The 13,550-nt window shown below is 40.8% G+C and overlaps 1 protein-coding gene across 1 annotated transcript; it reads left to right on the top strand.

Moving 5' to 3' along the window:
• The first annotated feature begins 243 nt into the window (after positions 1 to 243).
• LOC139543855 (glycolipid transfer protein-like) lies at positions 244 to 8,004 on the top strand. Its single transcript, XM_071350338.1, has 4 exons — positions 244 to 433; positions 2,009 to 2,142; positions 2,300 to 2,450; positions 5,561 to 8,004. The coding sequence occupies exons 1-4, from the start codon at positions 332 to 334 to the stop codon at positions 5,741 to 5,743; spliced, it is 570 nt and encodes a 189-aa protein (XP_071206439.1). The 5' UTR covers positions 244 to 331; the 3' UTR covers positions 5,744 to 8,004.
• The last annotated feature ends 5,546 nt before the right edge of the window (positions 8,005 to 13,550 follow it).

Raw genomic sequence — 13,550 nt, 5'->3', positions numbered from 1 at the left:
CTGTTCTGTCATATATCCTTCCGATTTTCATGTTCCATTTTTTTTTTCTTTATTGATAATTTTATCAAAGAGTAATGTTTTGTACAGTAGCGTTGCCCACTGAATAAATCACAGGTGTGTTCCGTGTCTAAACGTGACATGCCATTCGCGTATTTCATTCAAACATGTTATTATTATTATTTTTTAAACTCTTGAATGAACGTAAAGTGAGAAGCACTCCCACGCCAACTTGGTGCGCCTTGCCAAAGTATACAGTTCAGTTCCCTTGCACAGTGAACACGGAAGAAAGCAATTGATATCATTCAGGTTAGTCGTATTATTTCAGAAAACGATGGCACTATTAATGGATAACCAATTCGGAAATCTTCCAGCCGACAACGCAGTGAATACAAAGTTGTTTCTGGAGTCAGTGGCATATCTTCCACCTTTTTTGGTGAGTAGACCACCTGCCTATCCTAGGTCTTCATGAAATTGTAGTTGCTTAAGCTGTCTCGCCTTCAACGATACCTTTGTCTAGAAAATATCGTCGCTTCATTCTCTTTCTGTCTCACTATCCATGGTTGTCTTAACGACATTTTGAAATAAACTAAACTTACATTGTTATTTAGTCTTAACAAAACACAGGTTTGATATGCCATGTTCATGTCATGTCGGAATTTCTGACTTGTTAACCTACTCGGAAGAGTTAGATCGAGCTATGTATATAAACCTTGGATTGCTGATGCTATGTAATGGCCAATAAGAGGGTTTATTGGCACTCCTCAGAAAAGCAGTCTTCCATAGGAATGAATGGAGCTCTACAGTATTTCATTTAAATGTTTAATGTAGGCTATTAAAGTATTGTGTGGGGGCAGTAACATTAGAACTTTATAGAAGTTATACTTTAAGTAAAACACGTTTAGTTCACATATAAAAGTATGCATTAAGGTGTCTGTAGTAGAATAAATGTTGCAAAAACAAATGTAGACATGAATAAATGGATTTCTATAGCTTCCAAAATATTTTATACAATGGAAGGGGAGTCCCAAGATGGAGGTTTCAAAACAGTTCTAAGGCACTACATCTCAGTGCTAGAGGCGTCACGACAGACACCCTGGTTCGGGTCCAGGCTGTATCACAACTGGCCGTGATTCGGAGTCCCTGGTGGACATTCCTGCAGTCAGCATGCCAATTGCACACTCCCTCAAAACTTGAGACATCCGTGGCATTGTGTTGTGTGACAAAATTATAACGCTGTGAGTACAGCGTTATAATTACTTGGTCAATGTCAGACTTGCAAAGATTACCATCATCCATACTAATGAAGTACCATAATAACCGGTTATGGAATTTTGAATGAGCTGCAAATAAACAATCTTTGTGGATGGCTCAATCATAGGCTCATCTTGGGATTTAAATGGGCCTGTTGTAACAACCTTGCACAATGTTGTTTTGACATCTTGGAAATTTCAATGAATAGTCTAGCCATAAAGTTTACGAATCTGATTTTAAAACCAAGGAAGGTATTGTATTAAGGTAGTGAAACCAAAGGAGTGAAACCCCAGCGCAAGAGGAACCATGTGAATGTGGGTTTGTATGGAGCTGCTGTAGCCCCTCTCTTTCCTCCCACACTACACACTGCATTGACCTCCTCGTGACTTCAGATTATATGAATGGACCCTTTTCTCTATTGATTGCCCAACAAGAAACAATCATAGAATTCCCATAAGCATTGTGGGAGAAAAATTCAATTTCTATTCTTTCCTCCCCCCAAGAAGGTGTCCAGCTACGTCCAAGATGCTGATTCTGCATATACTCACAACTGCTTGGTTGCATTTCAATTCAATGTTTCATTCCTCTCCTTCTTTCCAAAACTATTTGCTCCTATCAAATCAGACATCAGTGGCAATATAACAGTAAGCATGTTTTCCACACACTGTAATTGTGCCTTGTGTGTAACCCTACTGCAACTTACGTCTATAACTAATGCCTAAGCCTTTACATTTGGATGATAATATTTTCCTTCCAGAAAATCCGAGGTGTGTTTGACAAGGACCCTGCCAAGTATGCAACTCTACAGCAGATAGTGGAGGCAGAGAAGGAGACACATGGCACAGAGTGGCCCAAAGTGGGAGCCACCTTGGCCCTAATGTGGCTGAAGAGGTGAGCTCAGAATCATCACATCTGAATGTGTTAATCAGAGGTTTGTACTGCCTAAAGGCCGTGAAATGGTGTGCTTATGTCTATATAGAGATCTACACTTCATGAATAATGGTGGGACTGAAATCAGGTGAGTTAAGCTGATTGTCCTCTCCCACAGAGTCCTCTGTTTCATCCAGGTCCTGCTGCAGAGCTTGGCAGACGGAGAGAAAGACGAGAACAACCCTAACCTCATCCGTGTTAACATCACCAAAGCCTACGACCAGGCCCTGAAGAAATACCACAGCTGGCTCGTGCAGAAGATCTTTAAGGTAAGACCATGTGACTAAAGTAATGTGGTAGCATAGTCTTGACCTCCTTTGACCCATAACCAGGTTTTCTACTTAACCCTGGTTCTCAAGCACCTCTGAGTGTATTGCTTTCATATTGAACTTCATTCACCCAAAGTAAAACATTTATAAATATAATAACTGAAAACTACATAATTGAATTTGAATGTGTATGAACTGCTCAGTGAAGGTGTACTAACTATGTAACATACCTGGGTTCAAATACTATTTAGGGTATTACTTTCAAAGACATTTGGAAGTAAGTATTTAGAAAAGTTTTATTTGAAAAGACAAGTAGTTGAATATGGGAATGTATTTGGAAATACACTTGGAATATATTTGACAATACTCAAATACACTGACTCAAATACACTCCCATGCATTAACCCAGGTATTTGAAAATATACAATCTTTCGAAAACATCTGAAACCTTATCTCTTCAAAGAAGAGTGTATCTTAAATAATACATCTGTCTTACCCCCCCCCCCCCCCCCCCCCACACACACACAAAAGGCACATATTTTCCTACTAGTAATGACTTTGCTGATAACTTCTTTATTGAGAAAAATGTACTTAATACAACTGCGATATGTTGTTGTCCCACCGAGCTATCTTAAGATGAATGCACTAACTGTAAGTCGCTCTAGATAAGAGCGTCTGCTAAATTACTCAACTGTAAACTAATATTTGAATGAAGTACTTGAAAATACTTTCAAATAGTAGGCTATTTATAGGAAATTATGGTAACCCTTTACTTGACACCCAGCGTCATAACACTTTCTGACACGGTCATAGCCATGTCATAATGTCATAACTGACATAACTTGTCATTACCTGTCATAATATGGTCATAACACTGTCATGACCCATATATTTACACCTGTTGTGACTTATATTGCATTATTTTGTGGCTGGTTATGACACCTACATAAGAGTGTGAAAACTCACAATTCTTTAAATGTATTTTTTCCCTACCAAGAAGTTTCCTTTCATTTGAAAGTTTGTTCCTTAAGTCCTTTGTTGTATTTTAAATAAGTTGACACTGTCATAAAGCATCATGACCATCCTGTGTCATTTGGACTAAGAAAATACACTTTATGACACTGTCAAGGATTATGACCATCATAGGCCTATCTGGCTTATACGGTTATCACGTACATGCCCTTATGTCAGTCGTCAGTCACCAAGAGGGTGCCTTGTCCTGCTCCTGAAATCATCCCTGTCATCCGGAACAGAGCATTTGGGTAGGTGCATGTCTGACATCATTGTGTGTGCAATTACAATGATAATTTAATACTGTCAATATCAGAAAATGTTTAAATAACATAAACATACTGTTGACAAGTAGGCTACGGTGTAATGAACTGTTTTGCCTTGTGTGGTAGGTTTTGTGGGTTTTGACATTCTTATGTAGGTGTCATAACCAGCCATAAAATAACGCAATATATGTCACAACAGTCCTAAATATATGACAGTGTTATGACCATATTATGACAAGTTATGTCAGCTGTTATGACATATTATGACATGGTTATGATCGTGTCATAACCAATGTTCCCTCCCAAAAAAATTAGGCACTGAGCAAATTTTAGGTCTGCTGAGCGCAAACTTGAACATTGAGAAAATTCTGTGCAACTTCCGGCACGCGTTTAGGGAAACGGAAAGGGGGATACCTCGTCAGTTGTACAACTGAATGCATTCAACTGAAATATGTCTTCCACATTTAACCCAACCCCTCTGAATCAGAGAGGTGCGGGGGGCTGCCATAATCGACATCCACGTCTTCGGCGCCCGGCGAACAGTGGGTTAACTGCCTTGCTCAGGGGCAGAACGACAGATTTTTACCTTGTCAGCTCGGGGTTTCGAACCAGCAACCTTTCGGTTACTGGCCCAACGCACAGTGGCCAAGTAGACTGCTGTGGCTATTTGATCATAATGTAGGCCTACCAGAGTGGCCTACCATCAAAAACAATGGAGACAAATGCATCCCATAACATTTTAACATGGAAATAGCTGTTCTACCATTCAGCCTAAAGTAGCAGCCAGTGTGTGGTGTTCAATGTAGGCCTACATTCCATGAGAAAATGCAGGGCTTGACATTAACCTGTTTATCCTTCAGACAAGGAGGTGACTGAAAATGTGATGTTTGATACAAGAAACCACTTTTAATTTAAAAAAATATATATTATTACTATACCATTATTAGAGAGAATCAGACAAATTATACTACCCTCTACCTATTGTCTATTTAGCTTATTCAAAATACAACACTACCCATTTACCTGACTAGTTTTTCAAAGATGGCTAGAAATGCACATATTTTGTGCTCTTGTAGGAAGCAATCACTCCCCCATTGTTGACTATAACTGGGCTAATAACTCACTAACTAACAAAGAATATGAACAAATGTGCGCATGCAGCTCTCGCTTTGATACCAAAACAAGCTCATCTACTCGTGGCGGCTTTTGCTATAAACACAATCCAGTTCAAAGTGAATGTCACAGATCCATATATGGAAATGGCTGTTTATAGGCCTACTGCAGCTCTGATTGGTTATGGTGCACCGTTCTGTGTAGAGTAGGGGCCTGAGTAGTGCCTGTCACTGCAATAGAATCCTACTCCAATGCACTCTGCCCACATGACCATCTCTTGCACAGTTAGTTTTTGCATACTAAAACTTGCATAGTTCGTCTTTGTTTTGGTATGTTACATTAAAAGTGGCTAATATTGCTTTGATTTGACCAAAATTCCCACAGTAGAGCAAAACATTGATAGTGTTAACTAAAGGGGAAAACAATACAAAATTAAGTGAAGTTCAATCTGGTGCTTCTCTGCGAGGGCTGATATTTTTTCTAAACCCGCAGCTTAGATGTAATATTGGTCATAATGTGTTATGACGTTGGATGTCAAGTAAAGTGTTTGCGAAATTATTTGATAATACTTTCAAATACTTCCAATATAAGTAGTTGATTCAGGTCCTATAATTAGAAAATATTCAAATACACAGAAAATAAGTATTTAAATAACATGTAGTCAAATACACACGTATTTGAGTACACACACACAACTGTATTTCCCCTTGTCCACTCCAGGCGGCGTTGCTTGCAGCACCCTACAAGTCAGACTTTATCAAGGCCCTGTCAAAAGGTCAAGAGGTCACAGAGGAGGACTGCATGGCTAGTGTACGCCAGTTCCTCATCAATTTCACGGCAACTGTGGATGCCATCTATGAGATGTACACAACGCTGAATGCAGAGCTGGACTATAGCGTTTGATGTTGTCCCCCAAACCGGACTGCAGCAGCATCCTGCTTGGTACTTTCTTTCAGTCTTCTGTTTTTCGTCCTTTCTCTCAGGTGATGGAACATTCCATCTTTTGAGGATTGAGGATTCTGTTTCAAAGAAGACGTTTTTATCCGTGGCACCATTTTTATTATTACTTTTCTGTCCCTCCTTTTAAATCCCTCCTTACTGAATGTTGATAGTTTGGCCCCTGATGAGTTGCTACTGGACAGAAAGTGGCATATTCCGTGTTGAGTGTTTTTTAATTCGTACAGGTCTAGCACAGCTCTTGGTGCGGTCTGATGCTGTTACACGTGATTCACCACAGGTAAGAGACATTCAGAAGTGATATCCTGAGATCTGGTCAGTGTTATTTTAAGACAGCATCTCTTTCTCTGTGGGAGGGGAGAATATTTCTGCTATTGATTCGCATTACACATGACTCATAAAATTCCTACTGTAACTCTGCCCTGAAATGTGAGATAGTGCCCTCACTGCCTGGTAGCTACTGGGAAGTCAACTATCCCATGCCTTTAGAGATTATAACCACCATTAGTGGTTTTAGTGACTTCAAATCACATTTTATTAGTCACATGCACCAAATACAACAGGTGTAGTCCTTACAGTGAAATGCTTACTTACGAGTCCCTAACCAACAATGCAGTTGAAAAAAAAATACGGATAAGAATAAGAAATAAAAGTAACAAGTAATTAAAGAGCAGCAGTAAAATAACAATAGCGAGACTATATACAGGGTACCGGTACAGAGTCAATGTGAATGTAGGTATGTGCTCATCGGTTAGTTGAGGTAATATGTACATGTAGGTAGAGTTATTAAAGTGACTATACATAGATGACAACAGAGAGTAGCAGCAGTGTAAAAGAGGGGGGGGGGGGGGGGGGGCAGGAAGCTTGGCCCCAGTGATGTACTGAGCCGTACACACTACCCTCTGTAGTGCCTTGTGGTCGGAGGCCGAGCAGTTGCCATACCAGGCAGTGATGCAACCAGTCAGGATGCTCTCGATGGTGCAACTGTAGAACCTTTTGACAATCTGAGGACCCATGACAAATCTTTTCAGTCTCCTGAGGGGGAATAGGTTTTGTCGTGCCCTCTTCACGACTGTCTTGGTGTGCTTGGACCATGTTAGTTTGTTGGTGATGTGGACAACGAGGAACTTGAAGCTCTCAACCTGCTCCACTGCAGCCCCGTCAATGAGAATGGGGGCGTGCTCGGTCCTCTTTTTCCTGTAGTCCACAATCATCTTCTTTGACTTGATCACGTTGAGGGAGAGGTGGTGTCCTGGCACCACACGGCCAGATCTCTGACCTCCCTATAGGCTGTCTCATCGTTGTCGCTGATCAGCAAACTCATCGGCAAACTTAATGATGGTGTTGGAGTCGTGCCTGGTCGTGCAGTCATGAGTGAACAGGGAGTACAGGAGGGGACCGAGCACGCACCACTGAGGGGCCCCTGTGTTGAGGATCAGCGTGGCGGATGTGTTGTTACCTACCCTTACCACCTGGAGGGTTGCCCATCAGGAAGTCCAGGATCCAGTTGCAGAGGGAGGTGTTTAGTCCCAGGGTCCTTAGCTTATTGATGAGCTTTGAGGGGCACTATTGGTGTTGAACGCTGAGCTGTAGTCAATGAAGAGCATTCTCACATAGGTGTTCTTAAGTTGTCTATCAAGTGATGTTTTGTTTGCGTGGCTTTTGCATGCTTGTTTGAACAACTGAACGTTTAGTTGTGTAGGGTTGCACTTCTTTCATGTCTTTTTGTGTTAACGATTTCAGTCTGTAAGAGTTTCTATTAGTGGAATCCATATTTTCAGTTCCTTAAATTTTGTTAACACAATGCCAAACAGTATTTGGCACATACATTTACATGTCAGTTTCATTCACTATCAGGTTGTCATACTTCATACTATTTTGAAAGCATTTTTTTCTTTTTCCAGAAAGGTTATTTCAGAAATTGTAATGTATTCGCTAATTGTTGGAAACTGAGGGGAGTCATTCTATAGTGCTGGTGATTGGTTTTGGGCCAATCAAAAGAACAAAGTCAATGCATATATTTATTCATTTGCAAGATACATGCTTGGGTTTGTACTGGAATATACCTGGAATATGGTTATGTGTATTGCTCACATCACAGTGATTTATTTTTTTATTTTTTAATCTCTGAACGCACTGTAGATTTCAAATGATCAACCTAATTTATATTGCATTTTAAACATTAAAATGTGAATTGAAGTATTGTGTATTGAGTCACGGTGTCCTTCATCACTTTATACCACAAGCCAATGGATAAAACCAGCTACTGCCTACCTGTCATAAGAAGCAATTCACTTGTCAACCTCATGGGAGGGACATTTACCAAATAAATGTTAATTCATTGACTGTGCCCTTCTCATGGGATGCAGTTGCAACTTTTATCCAACAGAGGTCACCTTCTGTTTATTTACACACAACATAAAAATTGTGTACATACTTTATGTGCTGTAAATTAAAGGGCATGTATTTGATAACATACTGGAACACTTTCACCCTCTACATTTACTTAGCATCTTTATTACCAATAGTGTTATGCAGTCAATGTAATGGGGTGACCGCTCTAATGAGAGAGCCTTCCCCTTTTCACCGACCCCCATTATCTCCCCTCTCTGTCCCTGAGGGACTGTGGTAGTGCTAAAGGACAGAGTGGCTCCTGTCCCTCTAATCCTTTGTGAGCGTGTGCTGTGCAGGTTGAACAGGCCTCTTAATCCTGCAGGTTTATCAGCACAGCTGCCTCAAAGCCCAGCCAGGAGCCAGGACACAGACAGCCAGGATAGACAGACAGCCTGGGAGGAACAGGAAGGGAAGCCTCCCGGCAGGTCAGACAAAAGACCAAGAACAGACAAAAAGACCAGAGACGGGGCCTCACCGACAGCTCCACCTTTACGACAGGTCTACTCAGCACCTAAACACTGAAGAAACAAAGCTAAATCAACAGCCCCTATTTACAGCAGTAGTGTCAAACATGCGGTCCCGATCTGATTTATTGCGGCCCCATTTGTGCGCCTAACATGAATGAGCTTTTTACATACAGTGCCTTCAGAAATTATTCGTACTCCTTGACTAATTCCACATTTTTTTGTGTTAGTCTGAATTCAAAATGAATTATATATATTTTTCTCACCCATCTACACACAATACCCCATAATGACAAAGTGAAAACATGTTTTTTGAGATTTGTGCAAATTTATTGAAAATGAAACACATATATATCTAATTTACATAAGTATTCACACCCCTTTGCTATTACACTCCAAATTGAGCTCAGGTGCATCCAATTTCCTTTGATCGTCCTTGAGCTGTCCATACAAGTTGATTGGACCACCTGTGGCCAATTCAATTGAATTGGACAGGATTAAGAAAGATACACACCTGCCTATATGAGGGTCCACAGTTGACAGTGCATGTCAGCGCAGAAGCTATACCATGAAGTCCATGGAACTGTCCATAGATTTCCAAGATTTACGTTCCAACAGGACAATGACCGCAAACATACAGCCAAAGCAACGCTGGAATGGCTTCAGAACAAGAATGTGAAAGTCCTTGAGTGGCCCAGCTAATTCCATTGAGAATCTGCTTACAATCTAACTTAACAATGCTTGAGAAAATCTGCAATGAAGAATGGGAGAAAATCCCCAAATCCAGATGTGCAAAGCTGATACATACCCAAGACGACTCAAAGCTGTAATCGCTGCCAAATGTGCGGCGATTACAAAGTATTGATTCAGGGGTGTGAATACTTATGTAAATGAGATTTCTGTATTTCATTTGTAGTACATTTGCAAATATAAAAAATAACATGTTTTCACTTTGTCATTATGTGGTATTGTGTGTAGATTGGTAAGAATATTTTTATTTTGAATTTGGGCTGTAACAACAAAATGTGGTATAAGTCATGGGGTGTGAATACAGTGGCAATTTTAGCATGTAAATCTTGGTGGGGCAAAAAAATGTGGGATGCATGCCAGCAAAGCCACTACACAACACAACACTAAACAATACATGAATTGCACTACACCACTGCTACACCTGGCTATCAGTGGAGCCTTGTCTGCCAGTGAAACAGTTCATTCAGCCTCATTTACTGCCTTTAAAAAAAACATAGCTGATATGGTTTACTTGCTTAAACAAATGTGGTTTCTACTGACAATTGAGATGTACAAACTATGGCATAAGGGGACGATAAGAGGCAATTGACTTGCTTAACCAAATGTGGTTTCTACTGACAATTGAGATGTACAAACTATGGCATAAGGGGACGACAAACGGATAAGAGGCAATCCATAATTTCGATAAGACATTTATGAGCGAGCTCGGACGGACGTAGTCAATATAACTATTTGTTCAGCACGTTTGAAATGTACAACGACAGAATTCAGAACATGGGCCATTCTTACAGTGTTCTCCCTGTACACCAAGTCAGAACCGTAGGATAAATAAAGGGGACATATACAGTGGGGAGAACAAGTATTTGATACACTGCCGATTTTGCAGATTTTCCTACTTAAAAAGCATGTAGAGGTCTGTAATTTTTATCATAGGTACACTTCAACTGTGAGAGATGGAATCTAAAACAAAAATCCAGAAAATCACATTGTATGATTTTTAAGTAATTAATTAGCATTTTATTGCATGACATAAGTATTTGATACATCAGAAAAGCAGAACTTAATATTTGGTACAGAATCCTTTGTTTGCAATTACAGAGATCATACGTTTCCTGTAGTTCTTGACCAGGTTTGCACACACTGCAGCAGGGATTTTGGCCCACTCCTCCATACAGACCTTCTCCAGATCCTTCCGGTTTCGGGGCTGTCGCTGGGCAATACGGACTTTCAGCTCCCTCCAAAGATTTTCTATTGGGTTTAGGTCTGGAGACTGGCTAGGCCACTCCAGGACCTTGAGATACTTCTTACGGAGCCACTCCTTAGTTGCCCTGGCTGTGTGTTTCGGGTCGTTGTCATGCTGGAAGACCCAGCCACGACCCATCATCAATGCTCTTACTGAGGGAAGGAGGTTGTTGGCTAAGATCTCGCAATACATGGCCCCATCCATCCTCCCCTCAATACGGTGCAGTCGTCCTGTCCCCTTTGCAGAAAAGCATCCCCAAAGAATGATGTTTCCACCTCCATGCTTCACGGTTGGGATGGTGTTCTTGGGGTTGTACTCATCCTTCTTCTTCCTCCAAACACGGCGAGTGGAGTTTAGACCAAAAAGCTCTATTTTTGAATCATCAGACCACATGACCTTCTCCCATTCCTCCTCTGGATCATCCAGATGGTCATTGGCAAACTTCAGACGGGCCTGGAAATGCGCCTGCTTGAGCAGGGGGACCTTGTGTGCGCTGCAGGATTTTAATCCATGACGGCGTAGTGTGTTACTAATGGTTTTCTTTGAGACTGTGGTCCCAGCTCTCTTCAGGTCATTGACCAGGTCCTGCCGTGTAGTTCTGGGCTGATCCCTCACCTTCCTCATGATCATTGATGCCCCACGAGGTGAGATCTTGCATGGAGCCCCAGACCGAGGGTGATTGACCATCATCTTGAACTTCTTCTATTTTCTTCTATTTTCTAATAATTGCGCCAACAGTTGTTGCCTTCTCACCAAGCTGCTTGCCTATTGTCCTGTAGCCCATCCCAGCCTTGTGCAGGTCTACAATTTTATCCCTGATGTCCTTACACAGCTCTCTGGTCTTGGCCATTGTGGAGAGGTTGGAGTCTGTTTGATTGAGTGTGTGGACAGGTGTCTTTTATACAGGTAACGAGTTCAAACAGGTGCAGTTAATACAGGTAATGAGTGGAGAACAGGAGGGCTTCTTAAAGAAAAACTAACAGGTCTGTGAGAGCTGGAATTCTTACTGGTTGGTAGGTGATCAAATACTTATGTCATGCAATAAAATGCAAATGAATTACTTAAAAATCATACAATGTGATTTTCTGGATTTTTGTTTTAGATTCCGTCTCTCACAGTTGAAGTGTACCTATGATAAAAATTACAGACCTCTACATGCTTTGTAAGTAGGAAAACCTGCAAAATCGGCAGTGTATCAAATACTTGTTCTCCCCACTGTAAGCAGACAATGAAAGCTCTTACATTTCTCAAAAACAGGTTATAGGATACATGTGCACCACCAAGTCAGAACAGTAGGCGAAATTAAGAGGTGAAACTTTGTCATTAAAGTCTGGCATTCTCTGGATTTATGGTGCTTTCAAGACAACTGGGAACTCAGGGGGAAAAAAGGTTGAATCATGATGACGTCAGTGATCTTCGGGTGTTAGCTCTAGAAATAGGCCAGAGTTCCCGATTTACAATTCAGAGTTGGATGAAAGTTCCAAACGTATTTTCCCAGTCGTAGCTCCTTTTTCCCGAGTTCCCAGTTGTCTTGAACTAACTAAAGTCAGATTTTACCGTTCCGAGTTAATAGTTGTTTTGAGCGCGGCACAAATCATGCTTCATTGACAGTATGACCAATGTTGAATGTTTATAATTTTAAACTACGAAAAGAGACCCTTAATCTTAGATTTGGGACCACACCCACTCCACTGAATAGCAGGCTAGTGATTGCTTTGTAATGCTTGCAGTTAGCCACTGATTCCTTCCAAACCACTCATTGTTGAATTTGCGATTTCCAACTTGTTGTGTAAGCCTTTATGTCCAATGGCTGATGAGCACCGATGCATTTTATCTAACATTTCTCTTCATTATTTCTCTTCATATGACAAGGATTAAAAATTATTTGCCAGTAGATTGTCGACTTGATTCATGATGACTGCTAGCTAAGATTTTGAAAGTATGATGTTGTATGATCAGTATGATCAAAGCTACTGTAGATATAACGTGATTTGACGTCCTTTTATCTGTGTCCAATGACCTTGAGCCTTCTTGGATGGACACTTCTAATGTAACTCTATGGCAGCACTCAAGGGAATTTCATTTTCGAGCTCTACCCTTAGACTTGGCAGTGACTTAGTGTCCTCATGAGTGACAGAACACTAAGCCAATCACAGTGCAACGCTCCGTATTTTCTGGCTTGCCCCACTGCCACAGAAAGCACTGAGCTAGGCTGGAACATCTGCATTTTGGAGCTGCCTTACTCAAGAAAACAAAAAAGAGACCATGTTTGTTATGCACCTTTATTAACTCAATGATATATATATATATTTACATTGTTTGCAAACAGATATGTATTAATGCCAAAATAACAAGCAAAACAGGCTCTGCCCCACCTGCACTGAATGACGGGTCACCACCGTGTAAGCAGAAGTGTTTCTCTTTCTATTTCAGTTTTTCTTCACACTGACGTTTAACCCTTCTCCTGATGTTTGCGTTAATAAAAATGGCCAAACTAACTGACATCCCTGATTTACAGGTATCATCAGATCTTTTGTGAGCTGACATTTTGGGAATGATGCATAACCAGTGCTGAAGACAAAGAACCTCCGGCACCAGGCTAAATATTCAACAGCTCAGAGTTGGCTAGCCCATTTCTGAAGAATGGGATAATATACATTATTAAAAGTAATATATTCTTGCGCATTTATCCCGAGGAGAGCGTGCATTTTTCACACACAAATGCAACACTGCAGTTAGAGGAGTGAGGGAAGGCCTATGGAATCATATTTCCATATACAGTACCAGTCAAAAGTTTGGACACACCTACTCATTCCAGGGTTTTTCTTTATTTGTACTATTTTCTACATTGTAGAATAATAGTGAATACATCAAAACTATGAAATAACACATATGGAATCAT

This window comes from Salvelinus alpinus, chromosome 18, assembly GCF_045679555.1.
Source record: "Salvelinus alpinus chromosome 18, SLU_Salpinus.1, whole genome shotgun sequence".
Classification (NCBI taxonomy): domain Eukaryota; kingdom Metazoa; phylum Chordata; class Actinopteri; order Salmoniformes; family Salmonidae; genus Salvelinus; species Salvelinus alpinus.
This window is presented reverse-complemented; position numbering and strand designations above follow the sequence as displayed.

What these genes read in the sequence shown, in the direction of transcription:
- LOC139543855 (XM_071350338.1), top strand. Translation starts at nt 332, where the DNA reads ATGGCACTATTAATGGATAACCAATTCGGAAATCTTCCAGCCGACAAC. An exon ending in CATATCTTCCACCTTTTTTG is followed by an intron (nt 434 to 2,008) that starts GTGAGTAGACCA and finishes TTTTCCTTCCAG; the next exon opens with AAAATCCGAGGTGTGTTTGA. An exon ending in TCGTGCAGAAGATCTTTAAG is followed by an intron (nt 2,451 to 5,560) that starts GTAAGACCATGT and finishes TGTCCACTCCAG; the next exon opens with GCGGCGTTGCTTGCAGCACC.